Below are 27711 nucleotides of genomic sequence, written 5' to 3'. Positions count from 1 at the left end.
AGAGCCCTCTGACCAAGCAAAATCAGAAGTAAGGACGGAGTTAAGCAGAAGGAAAAAAACAAAAAAAAACAAACTAGTGACAGACAGTATGTGAGAGAGGAAACCGTTAGTATGGGACAGAGAAAAAGATGTGGGGAAAATAAATCATGCATACAGCCTGGTGCACACAGATAGAGAGGTTCTCCAAAATGTCTCTTGCTGATAAGGATTATCATTTGCAGAACACTTCTCTTCCATACAATCTCAAGAATTCATAGAACAATGTTCCTGTGTAATTTGATATATTATTGAAAAGTCTTTAAAAAGGTGAGCTATGGGTTTTTTGTCAATTAAATTTAAACTACCGTATATACTCGTGTATAAGCCGTCCTGAGTATAAGCCAAGGGTGAGAAATGCAGCAGCTACTGTAAGTGGAAAAAGAGGATCAACAATGCCCATCTGCAGCTGCATACCTCACTGTGTCCACTGCATTCCTCCCTGTGATGATCTGCCTACCTGATCAGCCCGTGTCATACAGTCAGATGGCGGCCATCCAGTGTACAAAAGCCGCGCCTCCTCCTCGTCCCCGATAGGCGGAACACTCAGTTTCCCAGCAGTCAGTGTTTAGTGTACCGCCTATCACGGACATTCTCTCGTCCGTGGGATGAGGACGAGAGGACTTCCGTGATCGGCTGAACACTGACTTACTACTGGGAAACTGAGTGTTCCCCTATCACGGATCAGGTATGCAGAGATGGCAGTGAGAAGAAGAGGAGAACAAGAAGACCTGGACAGCCGCACACCGGAATGCATAAATCCGTCTTATTCAAAATACAGGATCATGGGGTACACAAAACACGACTGTGGGGTGGTACAAGAATAGCTGACGCGTTTCGCACTTACACCAAGTGCTTACTCATAGCTCATAACTCATAGCCATAGAGATGGCAGTGACTCGAGTATAAGCAGAGGGGGGCACTTTCAGCACAAAAAAACGTGCTGAAAAACTTGGCTTATACGCAAGTATATACGGTAGTCTTTCAGTTTTATAAAGTGAATTTAGCTGGATTTTTCCATTATTTGTAAAAAAAAAATTAATTTTTCATGTAAACATTACAGATTGCCTTCATGACAATCAATTTGCAGACCATGCTGGGCTTTCCAACAAGAAAGCCAAGCACTATCTGCAAACTTGCCAACTGCTTCCACAGGATAAATTCTTAAAGTGTCATCCCTGCTTGGGGAAACAAAGCCCATTGCTGCAGTCATTCAGTTGTAGGGGTGTTTAATTCGATTGCCTGCTATTCAAAAAAAAAACAGGCTGAACTGCCTCCAACTTCTGCATTTGTTTTTTTTTTTCACCACTTTCACCATTTTCTTACTATTCACAAACAGGCTACCCAGAACATTTCTAAAGACAGCAATAAAACACTGCTTTGCCTCAAGCTCATTGCCTGTTGACTGTGAGCTATATCAGGGGTATAACAGGTAAAAAAAAATACATAAAAATGGCACACGGTGGTATAAATTGATCAGTCACAAAAATCGCTGACATTTTAAATCAGTGTTTCTCAACCTTTTTTCAGTCAAGGCACCCTTTAAAAAGTATGGACAATCTTGAGGCAGCCCATTCTAAAATGTTAAAACTATTCGAATAGTTTTATATAATGCAGCAACATCCCCACAAGTAGGACACCAAAATGTTAGAAGTTATTTATTCTTCCAAACCAAATACACTTTTGCACACTGGTACTGACTAGTATTCCAAGGTTTCTCTTCTCTCTTAGCTTTTCTCCATCACTCAGCTAATGTGACCCCATCACCAATGAAGAGGGACAGGGGAGAGGCAAACAAGGATGCTGTGCAGGCAACTGACATCCTCCTTATCAACTGATGCCATTGGTTGTTAGGATGCCGGCAGCGAGAAGGTTGCAATGGTGCACAATGAAAATCTGTAGCTTTGTGTAAATAAAAGGGCAGGCTTCATCCACATGCCAGCTTGTATACAATTTTTGGGCATTTCGCCAAGGCACCCCTGGTTGAAAAAAAATGTTTTAGATAACAGTAAATGTCCAGCCATCTCTCATTGCTTTGATTTGAGAGTGGGCAGGCCAAGAAGGTGGCTTGCAGCTGTGAGTGGATAGGGCCTGTGTCCACAGGCTTTGATCTGCCAATGCAGCGTATCTGACATTCTGAGATGCTTCTGAGATCATTCTGAATTTCCTTTAGGTGTAGTTGTCCTGCTTTAGCGGTGTTTGCATTCTGACTGACTTCTATGGTAGGAGAAGCAGTTCTAAAACAAACAAAAGCCCATCAACAGAGGCTCATGCACGGCTTAAATGCACAGGGGAAGTTGCATCTTAGTACACTGTGAAATGTTGCTAGTAGCAGTGATTTTGAAAATGTAATGCTGGCTTTGGGAAGAGTTGAGGACAGAGAAAAAAAAAAAGAGCTTTTATTGTATGAAAGTTAAGTTACACTAACTGTTTAGAGAAAAGGCAGGTTTCTGACCTGGCTATGCTGTCTGCCAGGGCCGGCCAAATATAAGCAGCACAGGTTTGTACATTGCATAAGAATAAGGGGCCCAAATGTTTCACCTTGCTATGCAGGATTATAAACCAAAGAGTAGCATGGCAGGTTAGTAAACCCTTTAACATCTCTGCAGCCCAGGTAAGTACAATTCTCAGTTATTAAAAAAAAAAACAAAAAAAAACCAAAAAAAACACACAGCATTTTTGGTCCAGTCATGTAGCTAAGAAATTATTCAAGCTATTACTGTATTAAGTTGGGTCCATAAATAGCACATGATGTCATAAAAGCTCCTGCTCCCAATTAGCCGTTTGCTAATAGAATCAGGAGACAAAAGTCTTGTCTGTAACCTATGTCACATAAATCCCTTAACGGTAACTCATAAAAGTCTAGGGCCAACTGGTATCTTAATGATAGGCTGACTCAGAGGGCTTTATTTAATAAAGAACGATGAGCTGGGGCTTGCAATGATTGAAAATTCAGCTCACTGGAATCAGGTTAAAGGAAATGGCTCTATGATCAGATGCTCATCACAGTTCTTTGTATGTTCTCAAATGAAGCCCAAACAGGCTTACCTATAAGGGTAGAACTAAGGGAGCTTCCATTTCACTACCTGGTGAGTCAATAGGGTTGATATACTAATGGAGCATGTTCAATTTGCAAAATGAATTACTTGGTTTAGTGCATGAGATAAAGCCACGTGAAAATCCAGTTGGCAAAAACACAACTAATTTTGTGTAATTAAAATTAAAAACAGATTTTTGCTTGCACTTGATTGGGTGATTGAAGTCAGCTTAGCTTACCTCCTCATTCACTAAGCTATGTGAAATTTTCCAAAGTGTTCATATTCTACTGCTTAAGGTAAATCTACTTCAGTGCCTTGGGACAAGCAAATGCATATTAAGAATTAGTACACATGATATGCATGACCTTGATCTGGGCCCATGACCTGGCCGAGGTAAGGATAAGCATTAGAGATATAGTACATGATAGCAATGGCTTCTCGTATACTCGAGACTGAAGGAAGGGTAAAACCAATACAGCGGATTATTTCTCTGAACTTCCTCTTTGCACCAAGCGAAGCAGTCTTTTCGGGTGTGGTGGTAAATCATTTATGGAAGGAAGGTTTTCCAGCCTTCAGCAAGGTAGGAATAAAAGTCTGAAAGTCCCCTGTCCCTTAGGACTTCGGTTTCAGGCAAGCTGTCAAAGCCTCTATCGTGACGCAGGAGGAACACAGGACCTTGTGAATGGGAGTCAAAAGGATCCAGCAGGGTCACAGAGAGCAAGTCAACAGCTGGATTATCATGTCCTCCTGTATCTTTTGAACCTGCAAAAATGTGTTCAATTTAGCTTGGGCACAAAAAAAGTTGGTATAGTAACCTCAAAATGTTTCTGGTTCTTGAACAGAGGCAATAACCCTCTGTGCATGCAACAGGTCCAGCATAGCAAACAGCGCTACTTTTTTGTCAGGTACAATAGACACATTTGATGGCATTAGGAATGGAGGAGGCAAGATACAAAACTCCAGCACACCATGTTTTGAACCCATCCCAGATGGGTATACGTGACCACAAAGGCCGCAGAAGTGTGGCTGCCCCTTCATTGGTATGAAGGTTTGTTGCTCATCTTGGTGGGTCCTGCCAAGATAAAGTTGCTCTTTTCACCTTTGATTTCCTGGATAGGCAGTGACAAAATGGCATTCACGCTTGAAAGTTATGCGTTCCAGCTGTTTCTTGTAGGGGAGCTATGCTGACCAGGATTTTGGCGACAGCACTCACCTCATGGGGACAAACATAAGTCCCAGACGAGAGGTGTCGTAGAGAATCCCCCAACCCATCCACACAGAGTGCATTCCTTAGGAAAGACCTCCAAGTGCTTCCAAGCTCAGAAACCTGACTTAGGAGATGTAGGTTCTTTTAGCCATACTCTGACAAAACCAGCAAGGCCAAAATCCCCATAGATGAAATGACAGGCTGCGTGGGCGTGACTGCCAAGGAAAAGGATTGCTTTAAAAAGGGTCTTTTTGGGATCAGACAGCCAGGACCGCTGAAGCGGTCCTCCATCCGGTATTGTTGCAGAAGCTGCTTCGTGTAGGTGAACATTGGGTCTGGATGAACCCAATCCTTGGATAGATCCTTTTCAGTATGAAGAAACAATGCAGAGGACTTGGCTGGTTTGGGTGCTTTTGAAGACCTGCAACCCTGTCACCTTAAGCCCTAGGAGTTCAGAAGCGACAGCCACAAATTCCTATTGACCACCTCTGTGGGGAAACAACATGGTCCTTTGAGACTGGAAGATACTTGGTCGGACCCTCACTCTCAAAGGACTCATCTGCCTCAAAGGTGTCCACTTTTGGATCCTCTTTCAATCCTTTAAGGAAGCGCCAAACAACCTAGACAATGCAGTTTCTCTGTACCTCGCAGGGACAAAAAGGGAACCAAAAACAAGTCCCACACACAGCCCAAAACAAGACGACAGCAGTAGGGTCTCCCCAAAGGAAAATTATGCGGTCATAAGCAGACCCGACAAACCCTACATTTATAGCAACCTGCTAGCCAACCTGGCAAGGTGAGCACCACACGTGGAATCCAGTGCCAAATACAGTTTACAGGCCTTCCTCACTCTTTTCACTGCAGTTTAAGTACAGTCCCTTTGGAACAAGTAATCCATAGGGATCAATCTCAGTAACTGCTGTAGGAGAAAATGCAGAGAAGGGCAACCAAACTGATAAGAGGCATGGAGGAGCTCAGCTATGAGAACAGATTAGAGGAACTGAATTTTTTCTCTTGAGATTAAGGGGGAATAGGATCAACATGTATAAATACAGAAGTGGTCCATATAGTGAACTTCGTGTTGTTATTCACTTTAAAGTCATCACAGAGGACAAGGGGGCACTCTTTACGTCTGGAGGAAGAAAGCTTTAATCTCTAAATCAGGAAAAGCTTCACCATAAGAGCTGTGAAAATGTGGCTTAAAGTCCCTCAAGAGCTGGTTTTGACCAGCTCAGTAGTTTGTTTTAAAAAAGACCTAGATTCTTTCCTAAATATACACAATATAACTGGATACTAATATTTACAGGTCATGTTGATCCTTGATTCTTTTTTCCCCTCTTCCCTATGTTCATACTTTTACATAATGTACTGTATTTTCTTTTTTGGCTATTGTATGAATTGTATTGATGTCTATGTATAGCATGTAAAATAATGTACGATTTGCATTACTTATCAGCTGACACAATGTGAATATCAAGTGGATCCTGAAGAAGCCCGATGTGGGAGAAACACGTCAATACGACTAACATTTTGTACTCGGTTGTAGAACAAATTTGGCATTTAAAAAAATGTTTATGTTTTTAGCTTGTAATTTCAGATTTTAAATTATGAATAAATATTTGAGATTTTAATATCTATGGAAATTTCTCTTGTATACTACTTGCCTCAGGCACATAAAAATTCCCTATATACCCGTGTCTCCCCTAGTGGGAGACTCAGGGACACTTTGCTATTGTCAAACGTTTGATAAAGCTTTTATAGGTTTGCGTTATCCCCGGTATCAGTAAAGTCCTTTCTTCCTTTTTTCCCTCAACTTTTTGCTTTTTGTTTTGAGTTATATATTTAGATGTGGTACATTTGGCAGCATTAACCTTACGAGAATCTAATCCAGCACGGTTTTTCTTTAGAAGGTTTGATAAATAACACAAAGTATTACATGGTGCTTAAATAGAAAGGTAACACAATGTCATTATGTGCTTCTCCAGAGAACCTACCTTTGTTGTACACTGTCGCACAGTATTTATCAGTTCCTGGATGACAAGGTCCACACATTTCAGACATGGTTCCTTCAGCTTCACTACCTGCTTCTTCACTATGGCTTCAAAGGCCATATCTGGTGTAAAAAGACCTGTCCTGTATGAAAAGAAAAAGAGGTACAACGTAAAGTTTTACTTATGCAAGCAGAATTAGGAGTAAAAGGCCCCCTTCGGGAGTCTGCACACACCTTTCTGAGTTCCTCTGTTGCTAGAGATCCCTGAAATTGTTGTAAGTTTAGACTAAGAAAGCCAAAACGTGCACAGGGCTATGCACACTCTACCATGCCCCCATGAGACAGAGTTTGGGCCTGACATTAACAAAACATGCAATCCTTAAATTTTCAGCAGTGGGAGGATCAGGTCAGTAAAGACAAAGTAAATGGGGCGGCCTCACAAAGCCCTCCTAATCCTGTCTAATGTTATCCACAAGTGCAGGGAAGGCTAATGAAAATAGTTGTGACCTGTACTTATGAGTGCAACAAGCAGCAGCATACATAGGACCCTTATTCCCCTCTCACATCTATATTTCCTTTTAACAAATACTTCCTACACCATTATCAGTTCATTTAAAACTACACTGCTTCACCATAAAACAAAAAAAAAAAAAAAAACACACACACCTTGCTTCTCCAACCACACCTGGTGTATGCCATTGGAGGTGTGGTTGGAGAAGTATTGTTTTCAATTTGAAGCCAGTATAGTTTTAGGAGAATTGATGACAGTGGAGGAGGTATTCGTTTAGGAGAGATAAACCCAGCGGCAAGCAACATGTCCGACTCCTTTCTAATTAGACAGTTTTTTCACAGTCGGTATAGAAAGGAATCACCCCCTTTAAAATAATCACATTTTGTTGCTTTGCAGCCTGAAATAAAGACCGACACAGTTTTTGTTTTATCCAGCTGTATTTACTAGTGCAACTTACAACATCCAAGTGAAAGCTATAACACCAACATGTCAGAAAGTTGGTGTTAGAAAAAGGATCACAACCCCCCCCCCCCCCCCCCCCTCGTGTGAGTATTTTGTTGGACCACGTTTTGCTTCAATTACAGTCTTTAGTTTGTTGGGATGTGTCTTTACAAAGTTTGCACAGCTAGACTTTGCAATATTTGCCTACTCTTCTTTGCAGAACTGCTCAAGTTCAGTTACATTTGATAGTGACCATTTGTGGACTGCAGTCTTCAAGTCATTCTACAGATTTTCAATTGGGTTTAAGTCTGGGCCCTGACTAGGCCATGCAAGGACATTCACCTTTTTCTTATTCAACCACTGTGTGGTCATTGTTGCTGTGTGCTTTGGGTCACGGTCATGTTGGAAGGTAAACCCTCTTCACATTGACGACTTCCTGGCAGAAGACAGTAGATTTCTCTCAAGAATTTGATGGTATTTTGCCCCATCCATTTTTCCTTCTATCCTGACAAGTGCGCCAGTCCCTGCTGTAGAGAAACACCTCCATAACAGGATATTACCACCTCCATGCTTTACTGTTCGAACGGTGTTATTTGAATGGTGATCTGTATTGGGTTTCCACCAACACATTGTTTGGTGTCGAGGCCAAATAATAAAATTTTAGTCTCATCTGACCATAACACTTTTTAATGTGGTCTCAGAATCTTCAAGATGCGTTTAACCACTTAACGCAAAAACGACGTACCCATACTTCGGTACTTTAATGCTAAATACTGGGGTTATGGCAGCAGCTAGCTGCCATAACCCTGGTATTTTCAGGAACGCTGTGCATTTCTCTTTCTGATAAAAATGGTCTCTGCGGTGGATTGGCCACAAGATCACTTTTAAAATCATCAGCGGGAGAAGTGCCTACCCCCCCCCCCCCCTCCCACCGCATTCCGGTCGTCTCCGCCGCTTACCAGACCCGCCAGTAGCGGAGACAATCGCATCTTTTCCCATGGATGCCTGGCCGCCGACTGAGGGGAAGATAGCCCCCCGCTCGGCTCCATAGCATAGGAGGGTGGAAGCGATGTCAAACGTCACTTCCGCCCATAACTCTTAAAAGGAGAAATTATTTTTTTTTTTACTTTTTGACCCCGGATCTCATATTTAACAGGTCCTGTCATGCTATTTTTTTTCTATTACAAGGGATGTTTACACTCCTGGTAATAGGAATAAAAGTGACCTAATTTTTTTTTTTTTTTTTTTTTTTTTTTAAAAGACAGTATCAAAAAAAAAAAAAAAATTAAAATTAAAATAAATAAACTTTTTTTAAAGCACCCCATCCCGACAAGCTCGCACGCAGAAGTGAACGCATATGAAAGCGGTTTTCAAAGCACACGTGAGGTATCGCCACGTTGGAGCGAGAGAAATAATTCTAGCCCTAGACCTCCAACTCAAAACTGGTAACCTGTAGAAATTTTTAAACGTCGCCTATGGAGATTAAGGGTAAAAGTTTGTAGCCATTCCACGAGCGGGTGCAATTTTGAATCATGACATGTTGGGCATAAATTTACTCAGCGTAACATCTTTCACAATATAAAAAAAAAAAAAAATTGGGCTAACTTTACAGTTTTATTTTTTTAATTCAAATAAGTATTTAAAAAAAAAAAAAAGTGCGCTTGTAAGACCGCTGCGCAAATACGGTGTGTGACAGAAAGTATTGTAACGACTGCCATTTTATTCTCTAGGGTGTTAAAAAATATATAATGTTTGGGGGTTCCAAGTAATTTTCTAGCAAAAAACATGAGGCAAGGTGATCTTTTCCATCTCAGTGATTCCGTTATTTAATTTTTTTTCCCCTGACATGTTAGTGTAATATCTTTCACTTGGATATTATAAGCTGCACGGAGTACAGCTGAAAAAAACCCCAAAAAACTGTGTCTTTATTTCAGGCTGCAAAGCAACAAAATGTGATTTTAAAAGACGTTTTTTCTTTTCTATACCCACCATCAAGTTTTTCTTTAACTCCCAACTGTTTGGTAACCACAATATCTGGCTGCACCCAGTATGGCTTTATTATACAACATTTTTGACTGCATAGTTTATACAAATAAAAAAAAAAAAAATGCTGCTGTCTCTACGGAACTTTTATAAAAAGGTCAATCAACAGAAAAGTAGGGGTAAAGCTGCTACCCGGGGCACCATTTAGTGTTAATCCATCATAGAGTGCCAATCCACAAAAAAACAAAACAACAAAACAAAAAAAAACAAACAAGCACACAGACACAATCTGACAGAGCTTCTAAACCTTCTACAGTCTATTGAAAAGAAAAAAAAAAAAAAAAAAAAAAAGCCAACAGTGGTGCAAGACTTTAATAAGGTAGCCCATATATGATTCAATTTTCTTTCCATCACTGGTTTCCTTCCACTTCCTGGCTGGCAGAACATAATGATTACTGCTCACGGTTATAAGCGCTGGCATTGATCGCATGACAAAAACCCGACAGGCTGGTTGAACACAAATCGATGGATGGATGGGATTGATTGATTGGGGTTCAAATCAGCCTGCCCATACATGGATTGAAAATCAGCCGAACCCTGCTGAATCGTCCAAATGTCGATCCATGTATGGTCGACTATTAATCAAGAAGCCACGGGGTAATAAAACAAAGTGCATTTGATACAACCATCTGTGTAATGGCTGTACTAACCTCACACCATGAATATTCTTAATGGCATAGCTGATTTCTCGTCGTAGATCCTTCTCATCAAATTCCATCTAAACCATCAGGGAAAAAAAAAAAATAGATTAGTTCTGGTAAAACAATTAGATGAGCCAAAATTATATTTTTTTTTTCTCAAAGAGGTACATTATTACTAATAATTCTGACAGGTTCAGGGTACAGCTGTTAAATTTCACTAAAGGCCTTTATTTAGCAGTCTGATACTAATGGGCACCCAAACAAAGAAACGTTCAATAAAACCACGACAAAAGCTCTGTTCTACTCCCAAGCTACTAAAAAGAACGAATTGCCGTCCACACAGCCAGTCATTAATTTCCAGTGAATGAATAGACTGCAAGTACAGCTTGTAGTTCTCAATGGTGAGTGCTCTGGTATTTCATTGATCTTCTTGCTCTCGAAGGTACAGGCAGATCACTATCCTCAGAGTCTGCAAGACTCTGCCATTGGACCCTCAATATACTGATCACAAGTGCAATCCTCTGCAGGTTCCTTAGAAAAAAAAATAAATGCACTTTAAATTTTTTTTTTTCCAGTAAAAAAAAAAAAAAAAAAAAAAAAAAAAAAAAAAAGCATTTTTATTTTTTTCAAAAGGTCAGCCTTTAAGGGCTTTGAAAGGTCCAGTTACAGGGAAGCCCAGCAAAGAGGACTGAGGTAAGTAAGGTATTCATCTCAAGCTAGTAGGAGAAGACACAGGGGGGAACAGAATATAAAGAGATGGCCGACATGGGATTTGCACCACCAGGACAGAATGTTCAAATTCAGATAAATGTAATGCAGAAATTCAAAAGAGTGGCTTTAAAATTAATTTTTGTGGTCTGTGTCCCCGTTGGCAGTAAATCCCCCTCACTTCCTTTCCTTGTTCTCCTACAAGAAAACACGTATATCAATTGGAAATTACTTATAACAAAAACGTACACAAGTCAAAAGACTCCTTTGAAGTTTAGGTCTCATGCACACATAAGCTTAGCCGCTCCTGTGTGCTGCGGTGTAATATCCCCCGTGCTTCTTGGTGCCCAGGGAGGCGCATGTGCTACATATAGAAGGAATACAAGGAAAACCGATCAACACACAGGAGCTGCTAAGCATACGTGTGAATGGGGCCTTAGACAAAATAGAAGGGGAAAATGAAGAAAATGTGATAAATACCGGTACTTTAATTTGAGAATCAGCTCCAGAACACCAATGTGTGGAAGTGGAAGGGTTGCACTTGCACTTTGCTAATCACAACACTACAGCAGTTTATGCATCAGAGGCTAGTTAAAATCATTTAATTTCGCAGATACCTCATCATTTTGTATATTTATTGTATTTTGCAAACAGATATCCTAAAAAAGTTACAATAAAACATTTTACAAGACCTTGAAAAGAATGCAAGGTTTGAAGCCTCTTGCAATTTTAAATTTTTAAGTAGCTGAAAGCCACAAAGGAGAACAAGGGCAGCATATATCCCAAAAAACATCAGTTCAACATGCTTGTTCTACAAAATAATGAGTGCATATCAAATATTAATGGGAAGTGGATGAGAGGGTAAAAAGGAAGGCGCTATATATGCAGAAACTCTGAAACCGCAAAATAAATGTGTTACAAGTAATAGGAGAGCAGGTTTAGCTACAAGTGCCATGGCTGCCAAAACACCCTGCTCTTAAAACAGAGTTCCACCCAAAAATGGAACTACAGCTTTTCAGAAGCCTCCCCTTTCCGGTGTCACATTTGGCACCTTTCAGGGGGAAGGGTGGGAGCAGATAACTCTATAATCCAGGTATCTGCTCCCACTTTCGGGCATAGATAGCCGCAGTATCCACGGTGATCTACGCCATGTCTGGCGCCTCCTCCATCCCCCCACCACCGCTGTCTTCTGGGAGAACACACAGGTCCCAGTAGACAGCAGGGACCAGTGAGATCGTGCAGCGCGACTTGCACATGCGCAGTAGGGAACAAGGCTTCACTTCCTGATTCCCTTACCGAAGATGGTGGCGCCTCCACCTGAGAGCCAAGGGACAGGTTGGCTTCAGGTGAGGACATCGCGGGCACCCTGGACAAGTGTCCATATTTTAAAAGTCAGCAGCTGCAGTAGCTGTTGACTTTAAAAAAAAAATAAAAAAATAAAAATTTGGCGGAACTCCACTTTAAAGTGGAACTAAAGTGGACAAATATTTCACTTTAAAGCATTTGTAAACCCTCACATACACCCAGTGAAGTGACTGGCCTCAGGTGATACATATAGATCAGGGATATGCAATTAGTGGATCTCCAGCTGTTGCAAAACTACAAGTCCCATCATGTCTCTGCCTTTGGGTGCCATGCTTGTGGCTGTCAGAATCTTGGCTGTCAGAATCTTGCAATGCCTCATGGGACTTGTAGTTCTGCAACAGCTGGAGGTCCGCTAATTGCATATCCCTGATATAGATGAAACAAATCCTCCTTAATCAATTGCACTCGTCTATCTACAGCCGTCTTTCCCTACATCCATTAAAAGTGCAGAATGTACACAGGATCTCTCATCTCTGAAAAGCAGGGGGCAGAGAGCTGAAGTTAATTCAGTGAGGAGAGCTCTGAGAGCTGATTAATGGGAAGGGACACACCCCCTCCACACAGCACACAGAAACAGAGCAGAGGCTGTCAATCAACTGGAGGTCCCTCCCCGTCACCATTTTTCTCTTGGTGTCAGGAAAACTTGCCAGAAGTGACTAATACTGGTAGTAGAGGAATGAAGTGGTGCACAGAAATGGCACTTAGGGGTCTGGATTGAGACAAGTACAAACTATAGAGGGATAGGCCTTGTTCATATTTCATGTCTGAGGTTTACAAATCGCTTTAACCACTTGCCAACCACCGCATGTACATATATGTCGGCAGAATGGCATGGCTGGGTAAATGGGCGTACAGGTACGGCCCTTTGAATTTGCCGTTGTGTGGTCGCGTGCGCGCATGACCCTGCCGGGAGCTCCGTGAGTCGGGTCGCGGGTCCTGCGGACTCGATCACCGCGGGGATACCCGCGATCGTCTCACGGAGCTGAAGAACGAGGAGATGTTAATGTAAACAAGCATCTCCTCGTTCTGCCTAGTGACACTGTCACTGATCATAACTCCCTGTGATCGGGAGCTATGATCAGTTAAGTGCAGTTTGTAGCCCATCCCCCTAACAGTTAGAAAAACTCCCTAGGACACCCTTAACCCCTCCCTTGCCCCCTAGTGGTTAACCCCTTCACTGCCATTTATACAGTAATCAGTGCAATTTTATAGCACTGATCGCTGTAAAAATGACAGTGGTCCCAAAAATGTGTCAAAATTCGCAGATCGCCGCCATTACTATAAAAAAAAAAAAAAAATTATTAATTAAAATGCCATAAAACTAAACCTTTTTTTGTAGACCCTATAACTTTTGCGCAAACCAAACGCTTATTGCGATTTTTTTAACCAAAAATATGAAGAATACGTATCGGCCTAAACTGAGGGAAAAAAAAATGTTATATATTTTTTGGGGATAATTATTATTATAGCAAAAAGTAAAAAATAATGCGTTTTTTTCAAAATTGTCGCTCTATTTTTGTTTATAGCGCAAAAAATAAAAACCGCAGAGGCGATCAAATACCACCAAAAGAAAGCTCTATTTGTGGGGAAAAAAAAGGACATCAATTTTGTTTGGGAGCCAGGTCGCACGGCCACGCAATTGTCAGTTAAGGCGACGCAGTGCCGAAACGCAAAAAGTGCTCTGGTCTTTGGCCAGCTAAATGGTCCGGGGCTAAGTGGTTAAAGCTTAACACAAGGTTTTGTGTTACTTTAACCACTTCAATACTGGACACTTTCACCCCCTTCTTGACTAGGCCAATTTTCAGATTTCAGTGCTGTCACACGTTGAATGACAATTAGTCATGCAACACTGTACACATGAAATTTTTATAATTTTTTTTTTGAGACCGAGATTTCTTTTGGTGGTATTTAATCACCACTGAGGTTTTAATTTTTTGCTAAACAAAAAAACAAAAAAAAAAAAAAAGACTGAAAATTAAAAAAACAAAAAATGTTCCAAGTAATTCTTTCTGATGAGCACCAACGAGGCGTCACCGACAGGGATGCACTGACAAGGTGGCTCTGACAGGGACGAACCGATGATCAGGGCACTGTGTACAAATGTAAAATAGAACCAAAACAAACTACTTACTGCTCCCCTTACAGATCCAGCTCTCCTTCCCTCACACACGGTCTCCGTGATCCTCTGTGATCGCTTTTGATTGGACACAAGGAGGGGAGGACATCCAGGGATGCCCTCTTAGAAATAGAGAGCAGCCGTGAGGCCATATATCAAACACAGGGTGGGCGGTAGGTACTTAAAAATAGTTTGTGTGGCCCAAACGAAAAATTTCCGTTACGAAGGCTGCTGTCATCGCTGTATAAACTGTATGTTTTTATGATCAAATACAATGCTTGATTTGGCATCTTAATGAAAATAATTTGGGCCAGCTTGGCCAAAATTAACTATTTAAAGAAACATAAAACCTGGAGTTAGGCTTTAAGCTCCTCCACTAGGACCCTGCCTGCTTGGTAATATATTGCACACCATGATGGCAAGTTGGACCCCACTTTCTCTGTGTTCTGAAACATTTGGCTTGCCTATAGGAGCTGTGTATCTCTTGTGGAACAGGGTAGAGCTCTAAGCAAACTTGTTGCTAGCTCCCAGATTTAAAAAAAAAAAAAAAAAAAAAAAAAAAAAAAAAAAATTGCCCAGGCCTGCTAAAGGATGAAAACACGGAGCAAAAAAAAAAAAAAAAAAAAAAAAAAAATATATACAATAAGCTCATGGAAACATAAAAGCCACGTTCAAGGTATTGAATTGATTGAATCAAACACCTACATATCTTCCAGCACTGTTCTGCCTGGTTTTCAGGCACTCGCCATCTGCACTACAGCATCTGAAGTGGGTCAAAAACTGCAGAGGAGCATCTAAGTAGCACGGTTCAGTGATAAATAGCAAATCCTTCATTAACCCTTTCAAATCCTTCCTACAGTACACCTGTCTGCCCAGAACAGAAGGGGAACTTTCAGCAGTAAAGGGTTTAACATACCTGAACTATTCAAGAAACAGGCAGAAAGTAAGAGGGTGGCACAGACGAATTTAGGCCAGTTGGTCACACTTCTTACTCATTACAGAATAGTGTAAAGACAATCCCACTGTAAGCCTGCTTAGAAATTGCAGCCTGCATGCAGCGGGTTCATAGCACCACACAAAAGGGATATGGTTAATATAAATCATAAATCATAGCTGGAATAGAACTTTAGCATTTAGACTTATAGGTTTGTACATAAGAATGAACATCATCCCCTTTGAAAAGAAAGCCAGTCCAATGCTCTTTTTATAGAAATCATAGATTTTAATCTCATTACAAAATTACAGGGCAGAATGATTAAAGTTTCTTTACAATAAATGAACTAAAAATCCCCCCAAAAAAAAAAAAAAAAAAAAAAAAAGGCAGAAAAAAAAAGCGATTGTATGATCCTTTCGGCACAATGTACTGGTCCTTGTAATTTAAAGGCTAAGTCCACACAAGGTTATATTTCATTTACAGGTGGATGCTTATGGTCAGTTACAACTTTTTTTGTTGTTAATGTTTTGTATACAAAGTTGGATGTTTTAGATATTCTGACTGTAAGCATCATTTTCACTGCAGTGATAGTTTGAAGTTCCTTGCAGATGGAACACTGACAAATAGAGCTTTTCCTTGGTGGCATCTAACAGCCAATGTGGTTTTTACTTTACTTTTTATTTATTTTTTTAACTACACAGTAAAAAAAAAAAAAAAAAAATTGGGCTTGCTTATATTTTCTTTACCACTAACTTAAGTATACGGCGGCAAGGTGGCTCTCCTGCGCCGGATCACGTACCCAATACATGATCGGACACTATCAGGTAGGGGGCATGCATGTGCGCCGCCTGCAGCCCGCTAGCTCCTGCTACGATTATAAACAGCGGGAGCTGATCTGCGGGTACCACGGGCTCTATGTCTGCCAGCACCAGTCATTAGGCAGAGAGCAAGAACGGCAGGTCTGCCTAAGTAAACAAGGCAGATCACTGTTCTGACAGGAGGGAAGGCATGGATTCTGTGTCTCTGCAAAGGATCCATTTCTTCCCCTAGTAAAAACACCTCCAACAATACACTAAATTACAGGCTAGGCACACAGTTGACCCTTTGATGGCTCTAGATGTTTAACCCCTTCCCAGCCAGTGTCATTAGTACAGTGAAAGTGCATATTTTTAGCACTGGTCACACTTCGTGTCACTGCTTCCCAAAAAGTGCCCGACTGTCCGCCGCAATATCACAGTCCCACTATAAGTCACGGATATTACTAGGGAAAAAAAAAAAAAAAAATAATGATAGATATATAGATATATATATTCATTACACACACATTATATATTTATCGGCGTATAACACGCACATTCATTTTAAGAGGGAAGTTTCAGGGAAAAAAAAAAAAAAACTTACATTTTAAATAAGGAACTTGGAAGCAAAATAAGGGTTAGTGCCCATCTGCAGCCTCATCAATGCCATCAATGCAGCCTCATCAATGGCCATCTGCAGCCTCACAAGTGCCATCAGCCTCACCATTGCCTTTAATGCAGCAGCCTCACCACTGCCATCAGTGCAGCAGCCTCACCATTGCCATCAGCGCAGTCTGATCGATGCCCATCTGCAGCCTAGCGGGGACAGGGAGGGGGGTGGGACAAGCGCCGACAGATTACATACAGTGAGAATCTCCTTTGATAGACAGAATAGTGATCCAATGGTGGCCCAGGAGACGTGATTTCCTATTATAGAGGCCGCCAAGTAAACAGGAGATTCTCACTGTATGTAATCTGACGGCACTCGTCCCACCGCCCTCCCTGTCCCCTCTGAGGCAGCTAAAATTGTAGTATTGGCGTATAACACGCACATGCTATTTGCACCTGATTTTCATGGTGAAAAAGTGAGTGTTATACGCCAATAAATACAGTATATACATTACACACATATACAGCTTGGAGCCGCTATAACTTTTGCACAAAAAAAAAAAAAAAAAAAAATCAATATGCGCTTACTGGGATTTTTTTTTTTTTTACCAAAAATATGTAGCAGAATACATATTGGCCTAAATTGATAAAGAAATTTGATTTTTTTTTTTTTTTTTTTTAAATTGGATACACTTTCCAAAAAGTATTGAGACGCCTGCCTTTACACACACACACACACACACACACACACACACACACACACACACGAACTTTAATGGCGTCTTAGTCGGTAGGGTCAATATTGAGTTGGCCCACCCTTTGCTGCCATAACAGCTTCAAATCTTCTGGTAAGGCTGTCCACAAGGTTTAGGAGTGTGTCTATGGCAATGTTTGACCATTCCTCCAGAAGCGTATTTGGTAGGTCAGGCACTGATGTTGGACAAGAAGGCCTGGCTCGGAGTCTCCACTCTAATTCATCCCAAAGTTGTTCTATCGGGTTGAGGTCAGGACTCTGCAGGCCAGTCAAGTTCCTCCACCCCAAACTTGTTCATCTATGTCTTTATAGGCCTTGCTTTGTGCACTGGTGCGCAGTCATGTTGAAACAGGAAGAGGCCATCCCCAAACAGTCCCCACAAAGTTGGGAGCATGAAATTGTCCAAAATGTCTTGGTATGCTGACGCCTTAAGAGTTCCCTTCACTGGAACTAAGGGGCCAAAACCCCAACCCCTGAAAAACAACTCCACACCATAAACCCCCTCCACCAAATGATTTGGACCAGTGCACAAAGCAAGGTCCATAAAGACATGGATGAGAGAGTTTGGGGTGGAGGAACTTGACTGGCCTGCACAGAGTCCCCTCACCAGAGTTAATAGACACTCAGCTTTGCAGTCTAGGGGCCAATAGGGCTGTGATCTAAAAGATCTGATGTGTAAAAACTGGACTCTCAGACGAGCTTCCATACAGATATTCATGTGGATGGACTGAAGTAGATCATTCATAATGGGAAACAGATAAAAAAAAGCTGATCATGAAGTACTGCTAATACTAAATCAAATGCACAATCAAATTCCACTCACGAGATGACCCTGTAAAAACAGACATCAGTAAGTTCCGGGTTCGCCGCTCAACGTTACCGAAACTTTCGCTATCCGTGGAACGCACGCCGTACAGCAGCGAACCCCAGAACTTATTGATGTCTGTATTACAGGGTCGTCTCGTGAGTGCCATTTGATTGCGCATTTGATTTAGTATTAGTAGTACTTCACTATCGGCTTTTTTTATGTTTCCTATTATGAATGATCTACTTTGGTCCATCCACATGAATATCTGTATGGAAGCTTCTCCGAGTCCAGTTTTTACACATCAGATCTTTTAGATCACAGCCCTATTGACTCCTAGACTGCAAAGCTGAGGGTCCATTAACTGCATTTGGAGCACTTAGCACTCGATTCATTATATATAGAATTTGTCAATATTGTCACAGTCAATAATTTTCAAGCACATTATCACGTTGAGGTTTTCTATTCTGTTAGCACTGTTAATTTATGTATTCACTTTTTTAAGGTTCTAGCACCTTTGTAATAGCTGCTATGGTTTATCATTTATTATTTGTGATTTACTATTCCATCTTGCGCGAGTTCTATTTAGTAATGCACAGAGTCCTGACCTCAACCCCATAGAACACCTTTGGGATGAATTCGAGTGGAGACTCCGAGCCAGGCCTTCTCATCCACATCAGTGCCTGACCTCACAAATACGCTTCTGGAAGAATGGACAAACATTCCCATAGACACACTCCTAAACCTTGTGGACAGCCTTCCCAGAAGAGTTGAAGCTGTTACAGCTGCAAAGGGTGGGTCAACTCAATATTGAACCCTTACAGACGAAGGCTGGGATACCATTAGGCTCCGTTCACATCTCCGCGTATGGGGGTGACAATCACGGTAAAAACACGCAAACAGAATTGCGGAACGCCAGTCGCCCAAAAGAAGCTCCTGTATTTCTTTTGGGCGATGGGCGTCCCGCGATTCTGTTCATGCTTTTTTACAGTGATTGTCATCCAACGAGTTGCAGGAAAAATGCGACATGTTTGGGGTGCTATTAAAATCAACACGCCGTGAACGCACAGTTGTCCCACAATTTGCGAATCGCGGCGCCTTAAAGTTCATGTGTGTGTAAAGGCAGGCGTCCCAATACTTTTGGTAATATAACGTATGTTTTATAGCAGAAAGTAAATATTTGTTGTTGCACAAAATATAAAAACTGCAAAGGTGATCAAAGACCACCAAAAGAAAGCTCTATTTGTGGAGAAAAAAAAAAAAAAAAAAAAAAAAAAGGACAAATTTAATTTGGGTACAACGTTGGACAACCACGCAATTGTTAGTTAAAATAACGCAGTGCTGTACCGCAAACAATGGCCTGGTCAGAAAGGGGGTCAAGTGGTTAATAGTAAAAAAAAATTAAAAACGGTAATTTTTTTATTTTTACATAACATGGAGGTAAAGTAGAACGAGATCTTCTAATTTTCTCCATCCTTTCAGCAGTGACTTGGCAGACCACTATCCCACAAAGCCCAGACCAGGCTGACTCCACTGCTTCTCTTCATGTAAATATTTGAACAAAAGACATTGTATAACATATAAAAAAAAAAAAAAACACATCAAAAAAGAAGAAAAAAACCATAGAAACAAAAAACAAGAAAGAAGAAAAATAATAAACCAATAACCACATCTAAATGCAATTTAAAAATAAAATAAATGTATTGGGTAACTCTTTGTCACAAAGTTTTTTTTTGATCCCACCATTTATAGATCCACTACTTGGTTGCATTTTAAATGGCAACTTTGGATCCCATGGGGCAGCTGTTTTTTTCCTGCTGCAAACACATCAAAGGTGATATAGTACGTTCATTCTCCAACGATAAAAAAAAAAAACACACAGGTTGAAATGTTTTCACAATTGCAACACCGATATGTGGTATATATTGTCACATGCAGACTCTGCAATGTGCAATATATAAGGTGTACCAGCAGGAGACTTAGAGACAGATTCCAGGAGCATCTCTACAGCATCCAGAAAAATCTGTCTACTAATGTCACCTGACATTTCAACCAATATCATGGTGGCAATAGTCCAGCAATAAGTACAGGTCATAGAAAAGATTCAGACACTTAAGAGAGGGGGTGAGATCTTTAAACTTGTGTAAAAGGGTTTTTTTTTGGATTTTTCAGTTCAAAACTTGCATTTGGGTTAAACGTTGAATGGGACATTACACACTTTTATGATTAAGTTTATCCTTATCGTTTTCCTTGTGTGCGAGACACTTAGTTTTACAGTATTTTAGTAATTTCTTGAGCTGATCTGGTTGATAAGGGCTCATTTTAGTGCTATTCTAGTATGCACAAGAGATTTATCTTTTGAATGTGGGACATGGACAATGGAGAGCGTTTTCTCGTTTAGAGGTCGGTTTGATAGAACTTGCCACAATATTTTTTGTATCTGGTCTTTGATGGGCGATCTACTCCATGTCAAGCAATGTGTCAGCTAGTAATGTGGATTCCCTATGAGACTACTGCTATTATTCGGCTGGAAGAGATACATTGCATTTATAGTTATATAAACATACACAATTTTTGGGCACGTCATTCTGCCTGGACTACTGTTATTATTTTAATATGTAGCAGAGTATAATCGTGTTTTGACTTCTGAATGTGAAGATATGGAGGATGTTATATTTTTATGTATTTTTTTTGTATTCTTTCCATATTAGCTTAGTACTTATCAAATTATACACCAAAATAGCTATATATCCTCCTTATCTTTGTCCTATAAGCACAGTACACACATTTATGAACATTACATAGTAGGTGAGGTTGAAAAAAGACACAAGTCTATCAAGACAACCTATGTGTGTGATTATATGCCAGTATTACATTGTATATCCCTGTATGTTGCTATTGTTCGGGTGCTTATCTAATAGTTTTTTGAAACTATCAATGCTCCCCGCTGAAACCACCGCCTGTGGAAGGGAATTCCACATCCTTGTCGCTCTTACAGTAAAGAACCCTCTACCTAGTTTAAGGTTAAACCTCTTTTCTTCTAATTTTAATGAGTGGCCACGTGTCTTGTTAAACTCCCTTACGCGAAAATTTTTGTGTGGGGTCACCAGTACGGTATTTGTAAACTGAAGTCATATCCCATCTCAAGCGTCTCTTCTCCAGAGAGAATAAGTTCAGTACTCGCAACCTTTCCTCATAACTAATATCCTCCAGACCCTTTATTAGCTTAGTCGCCCTTCTTTGTACTCGCTCCATTTCATTAGTGTATACTGCCAGTGGTTCCGCATATAGTGATTTTATTTTACTTACCACATTTTTCAGTGTTATTCATACATTTATTCATTTTTAAAAATTGCATTCAGATGTGGTTATTGATTTAATCAATTTTCTTCTTTGTTTTTTGTTTCTATGCTTTTCTTCTTTTTGAGGATTTATTTTTATATTATTATATTTTATGCACGGTCTTTAATTCCAATATCGGGATGTCCATCTATATGTGCATCAGCTTTTCTCAGGTGATTTTGGGTGTGGTTACACCCAGGTATTTACTACAAGTAGCCTGTGCAGAGAACACATTCATGTTGTGAGCAAGCACGATATACCCATGTGAAACGCGTCAACTATGACTCCTGTACCTGTGTCTGGCATCAGACAATACAGATTTACAATCAAGCATTCGTTTGGCTCCAATGTGTGATCATTTTGTTTTATACTTCATATCTGCTGTGGACGGTGGTGAGCCAGGGTCTGCACCTGGGGTTTGTCTGCACCTTTGGGTTGCCTGGAGCGGTGTGTTCTCTCTTGCTGGCTTTAAATATTTCAATGTTAATAATGGCCACAATTCTACTTCAAAATTTGTATGAACCAGGCATTAGGAGAATTAAGCCCCATACATACTATCAGGTTTTCTGCAGATTTTTGTCTTCAGATTTACCAAAACCATGTAGTGCAAGGGCCTGCCTGATTGCATACAAATGGAAACACCTAAGGTTTGACCTCATATTATATGGTTTTGGTAAATCTGAAGGAAAAAAATCAGCAGAAAATCTAATAGTGTGTATGGGGCTTTAGACAGCAAACATGCACTGTAATGATAAACAGAAGTAAAAAAAGAACCACATTTTAAAATAAGTCATACCTTGACAAGCTCAAATGGAAATCGCTCGTGGAAAATTCGGTTTATCCTGGCACCTCCAGAGAGCTCTAGTGTGTCTACCTGATCCCCGGAACCCTCAATTCTCTTCTCAAAATCCACCCCCAGCTGCTGGACCATCCTACAAGGAGATTAAAGGGTTTTAAAAAAATATAATATATTGTAGCTTACCAGTCCTTAGATATAGTTGTTGCATGTTTTTTTTTTTTTTTTTTTTTTCAGGCTTTCCTTTATTTCTCCTGGTGATTCTGTCAGGGATATACTACATTGTACTACTAGGGTGACAATGCCCATTCACTGTACTGTATCTATGGAGGAGCAGCATTACCATCTTAGAACCAGACTACACAAAATCTCAGTCTATCTATATAACCTAGAGGGAGGTGTTCTTTAGACCACAGAACAGAGAACAATGTAAGAGTGCAGTTATCCCAACTCACAAGATTTCTGGCAGGATCAACAATTTTTTACACTTATTAAAACATATGCACTTTAAATTATATATTTAACTAGTGATGCACTGAAATTACGGCCGTGGAAAATGTATCAGGTTTTCAGCATTGTGCAGAAAAAAGTGCCGATAATGCCTGCGATTTTGACACAATTTTACCCTGCTTATGGTGTGACATAGGTCTTGTGACTCAAAAAATTAATCAAAAGGCAAACGATTTAGACGATCTGAAGAGAAACCAGAGTATAGAGATCCCTCTATTTGGATATGCCTCGCTTGTTTTTGTTCTCTCTTTTTTTATCTTGCTTTGTTTCGTTTTAAGGGCGTCCAATAAAGTTTTAGAAAAAATTATATTAGTATTTATAGAAGAATGGGGAGGAAAGATATATGGGCATGTATAGGAATACATATGAGTAGACTTTATACATGGTTATGTTTAAGGAAGAGGAACTATGGATACTGAAGGATTTTTGTATTCTCCCCTTTTTATTTTTTTTGTTCAATTGATTTATATAAAATTCTCATTGACAAAAATAAAGGCCTCAAAAACGCAATGCAGCTGCATTTTTCATGCATTCTTGCTGCATTTCAATGGGGAGTTTGCCAAATCTGCACCCTAAAACGCAGCAAGCAGGATTTTTAACACGCTTCAAAAAAAGGTGCCAATAATGGCCAACAAATTCATATTCATTATATGTGAAATATAACACATAAAAAAAATTTATATTTATATATATATATATTTATATATATATATATATATATATATATATATATATATATATATATATATATATATATATATATATATATATATATATATATATATATATATATATATATATATATATATACATACATACATACATATACATATATACATATATACATATATATATATATATATATATATATATATACACACACACACACACACACACACATACATATATATACACATATATACATACACACACAATAATGAATATAAAATGAAATATGAAATTTTCATTTCGGTGGACCACTATATTTAACAGAACAAAAGGGGACCAAATAAGAACAGTTATTTAAAGCGCTGCACAAACTGTTGGTGCTATATAAACCCCATCCAATAATAATAATTTTACATACACTTTAAATAAGAGCAATAATTCACAAACAAAGTAGAACTTGCTTTGGGTAATAAGTGTACAACTGTGGCTGCCCCTTTTTTCAAATATATTGCACATATTGAAATTAATATGAAAGTCTGTAATTATGAGATACTGTATTGCATCCAAATCTCCCTCCACCTTATCTCATAGCACTGCCACGGTGACAGGCAAAGGGCGCATGCACATAAATGAAGCTCCACCTAGAAGCTGGACGCTTTGCCACTTACTGGAGAAGAGCTTTTGTTTTTCTTGTGGGGTCATCCGGTCGGAAGTTCTTGAACTCTTCAACCTCTTTCTCCAAAGAAAGCATCTGACTCTGAAGTTTACTCCGCAATGCAGGAAGCGTTTCCCGAATGTGATTGGTAAGTTGCTGTAAGGGGAGTTTAAGCGTTGGCCATTTAGAAAATTATAGAGCAGGTGATTCGGCATTATACAATGGAGACAGAAGAAACCGATACACAGAAGTCAATGCTTTCATTTCTGCTACTGAATTTGTTAGAACTACCGGCTGCAGAAAAGTACTAGGACACAGACAGGATTTTGAACGAAAGTTCTTTGGAAAAATGCGTTTGAAAATTCTCAGAACATTTGAAAGATTTAATTTGCTTTTGGAATGAATGGACTTTACTGAACAAAAAGCACATACACTGTCAGAAATGTGTATTCATGAAAATTTTTCCATCCTACTCTTTTGAATTGTCTTGAAATTGAAAGACGATTTGACACCACTAATGATTAGAAAAAGAAACTTAGAACATTATTTTCCTAAGAATTTTCATTCAAAATTCTACCCATCGGTGAAAGAGTTGCCCCTTTCTCACAGATACCAACCGCAGCTAAAACCACAAGTCACATAAAAGTCCACTAACCACATACACTGCACCAGAAATGAACCAGCAGGATCAATAAAGTGAAATGTACCAACTGCATTAATCAATCTATCATTGATTTGACTTTCTGTGGGTTCTTGTGCGGTCATCAATGATCTTTGCTCCGATTTACCAACAATGCCTCCACTGAACAAATGCAATAACACATCAACAGAACTGTTGAAATGGTGGAATCTGTCAAGGAGCAATAGGGATGTGAGGTTGTCATGAAGGTAGACAATCCTGGCTTTACTACACCAGTATGAGTATGCAGAATGTGAATTGGGAACAGCGGCTTTCATTGGAGCCCATTTACACAGGTGTTCATGTCAGGTTCCCCTTTATGCAACAATGGTCATGAGAACAGAATCAGATGTACACAAAACTCCACTATGGACTGGACTGACACTTTCAAAACTGTGGCGACCGGGGTCTACCCCACATATTTCACTAAACTTTCAGTGAGAACACCACTAACCCCTGCTGCAGCCCACCACCCTTCAGGAGAGAGGCACCTCCCCCCCCCCCCCCCCCAAAAAAAAAACAAACACACACAGAAGAGAGCCCCCTATCATTGTGCAGCATCAATTCTAAATACATAAGGTTTAATATGTACATCTCCTGGGTCACTAATAGTAAGAGCATATCATATTGTCGATCTGCATATCAGAAAGCAGCCCGATACCTGGTTCAGCGTTTTCTGTAGATGTGGTGTTCCCATTCTGTCTGCTACGTGTCGGTATCCAGGATGAGAGAGGAAGAACTTTCTTTCGGCAGCAAGAGCCGCTCGGATATCCTTTTTACCATCAATATCCTTCTGGCTTCTGTTAACCACTCCAATGTAACCTATGAGAGAAGGATGTCTGTGTCATACACAGCAGCATACGACAGCAATGCAGAGAAACCTTCCAGAAACCCCAAGAAAAGCAACGTTATTAAAACCCCTTTTACAGTGGGGCCGCCCGTGCGTTAGCAGTAAATCGCTGTTCATTTTAGCAGCGCTTTACGGCCACTAGCAGCAAAGAAGGGGTTAAAAACACCGGTGTTTAGCTTCCAAAGTGTTTTTTCCAGGCGTTTTGGAAGTGCTGCCCATTCATTGCAATAGGCAGAGGCGTTTTGGGAGCTCTGTATACAGCATTCCCTAATCGCCCCAAAGATGCTTTTGCAGGGCTTACCTAACCTCCTGCAAGCACACCGCCCCAGTGTGAGAGCACTAGGCTTTCAGGCATGGGAGGCGCTTTACAGGCGCTATTTCTAACGCTAAAACGTCTGAAAACTGCCTTAGTGTAAAAGGGGTCTTAGGCAGAACTCCATTCTATGATTAAAGCGAGGTGATGACCACTGACAGTCTAGAGTTCAGATAGTTGCAGGGGTATGGGTCTTTAAACAGTGCTGTCACCTGCCTAGATATATAGTGTGATATAAATGGCTGCACACAAGGCTAAGCCAATAAAATGGAATGGACATGCCATAAAATCGTTATCTTAGAGCACATTATGGGATACAGGATGGAGTATTCATGTACATTGGGTTATGAAAGCTGCAAGGACAGTCCAGTATAAATCCTCTTAGTCCCAGCATGCTTCAGTTTTGTTAGCAAGCAATAGTAGGAGTGGATCATACGAATAGATGGGGGAATTTATGTCCTTTAATTTACCCCAAGAAAAAGAACTTACACCAAGTCAAAAATCCTATTTTCCTAATTACTACATTGTGGGACATAATAATGAGTATATTCTGGTACACAGACATCTAAAAACGCAGTCCAACTGAGGGGTGGGCCACAAAGGAAGTGAAGGCCAATAGGCCATCAAAAGCCAACTGAGTAATACAGATGGCCCAACAGAGCCTATAGAGCAATTTGAGGTATTTATTGACTGGAGTCTAGATCAGCTGAGGCCTAAATATACACATAGTAAAACAAAGCGATAATAAACCCTGAGCCCTGTTCAAGCTGGTACCTTGTCCCAGCTTTACAATTTCAGCGTGGCTCCTTTCTATTGCTGCATCCTATGGAGCATGCTTGCATGCCGGGACTAGAGCTGTGTCTCCCTACACTGTGTGCATCAAAAGAAACACAGCCCCGTAGCCCAAGACGGCAAGGCCCCTCCCTCGGTGTGCAGGGCTGGAACAAGGAATTCAGCCCAAGGCTGAATCAAATTGCTTCTTTTTGAGCTGCAAGGATTCTGGTGCCTCCATGATGGTTGAGCCACAATCTTGGCATTGTTTGACCAAATCCTGGCCAGATGACAGGTCCAGCACCAAAAGGAAAACAAGTCGCCTTGAGTTTCAGAAAACTGTTCAGGAGTTAAGCTTCCTTTGACAACCAAGTCCATTGTATGGAGAGGGTACATCTAAGCCCAAAAAGCTGGCATCGGTCATGAGCACCTTCCAAACCATTGGGAGGAAGGATTCCCCCGATTCCAGTACCCATATTTTAAGTTACCACTGCAGTGCAAGCCTTGTTCTGCTGGTGAGGCATATGGGATAATCCAGAGACTGCACCCTCTTGTCCCACACTGGCAGAATGTGGAGCTGTAATGATATGGAGTGAAACTGGGCACATGGAACTGCCTCAAAAGGAGGACACCATCATTAAATGAAAGGTCAGCTGGCTCCTAGATTGCAGCGCCTGAACGTGGGAAAGACTAGGGTGTGTCCTAGGGTAGGAAAACCTTGGACATGGCCATGTCTAAGATGAGGCCCAGATACCCCAAGCAATGAGATTTCCAGATCAGATTTTTGGCGATTTAAAATATGTGCCGAAACCCAAAATTTAACATGGGTGCAGAGACTTATTTCCTGGGATACACAGAAGGAGCTCAGGAAGCCTCCAAGGAGGGTGTGAACCCCAGCGTGGGACAAATGTTCAGGTTGTCGGCCCATTCAAACCACCCTGGAGGTTAGAGGAGCAGGAACCAAGAGGGCCCACAGGATCATTTCTCCTATGATACAACATACCACAAATTAGAGCTGCACAGTTCTGGCCAAAATGAGAATCACGATTTTATTTGTTTAGAATAAAAAGATCACGATTCTTGCGACGTAAAATCTTTCACGTTATACAAAAAAAAAAAAAAAAAAAAAAA

At 40.5% G+C, this 27711-nt stretch overlaps 1 protein-coding gene across 3 annotated transcripts in view; it reads right to left on the bottom strand.

Moving 5' to 3' along the window:
- The window catches only part of DNM2 (dynamin 2), a 184139-nt gene that overhangs the window by 66269 nt on the left and 90159 nt on the right, over positions 1-27711 (bottom strand). For all 3 annotated transcript variants that reach the window (XM_073622602.1, XM_073622600.1, XM_073622601.1), the window contains exons 6-10: positions 25308-25468; positions 23981-24123; positions 22134-22269; positions 9917-9984; positions 6276-6414 (exon numbers count right to left, since the gene is read on the bottom strand). In XM_073622602.1, coding sequence (XP_073478703.1) covers positions 6276-6414; positions 9917-9984; positions 22134-22269; positions 23981-24123; positions 25308-25468 — 647 coding nt within the window. The remainder of the gene's footprint in view (positions 1-6275; positions 6415-9916; positions 9985-22133; positions 22270-23980; positions 24124-25307; positions 25469-27711) is intronic.

This window comes from Aquarana catesbeiana, linkage group LG03, assembly GCF_042186555.1.
Source record: "Aquarana catesbeiana isolate 2022-GZ linkage group LG03, ASM4218655v1, whole genome shotgun sequence".
NCBI lineage: Eukaryota > Metazoa > Chordata > Amphibia > Anura > Ranidae > Aquarana > Aquarana catesbeiana.
Note: the sequence above shows the minus strand (reverse complement) of the source record. Positions and strands in the feature narration are given on the sequence as shown.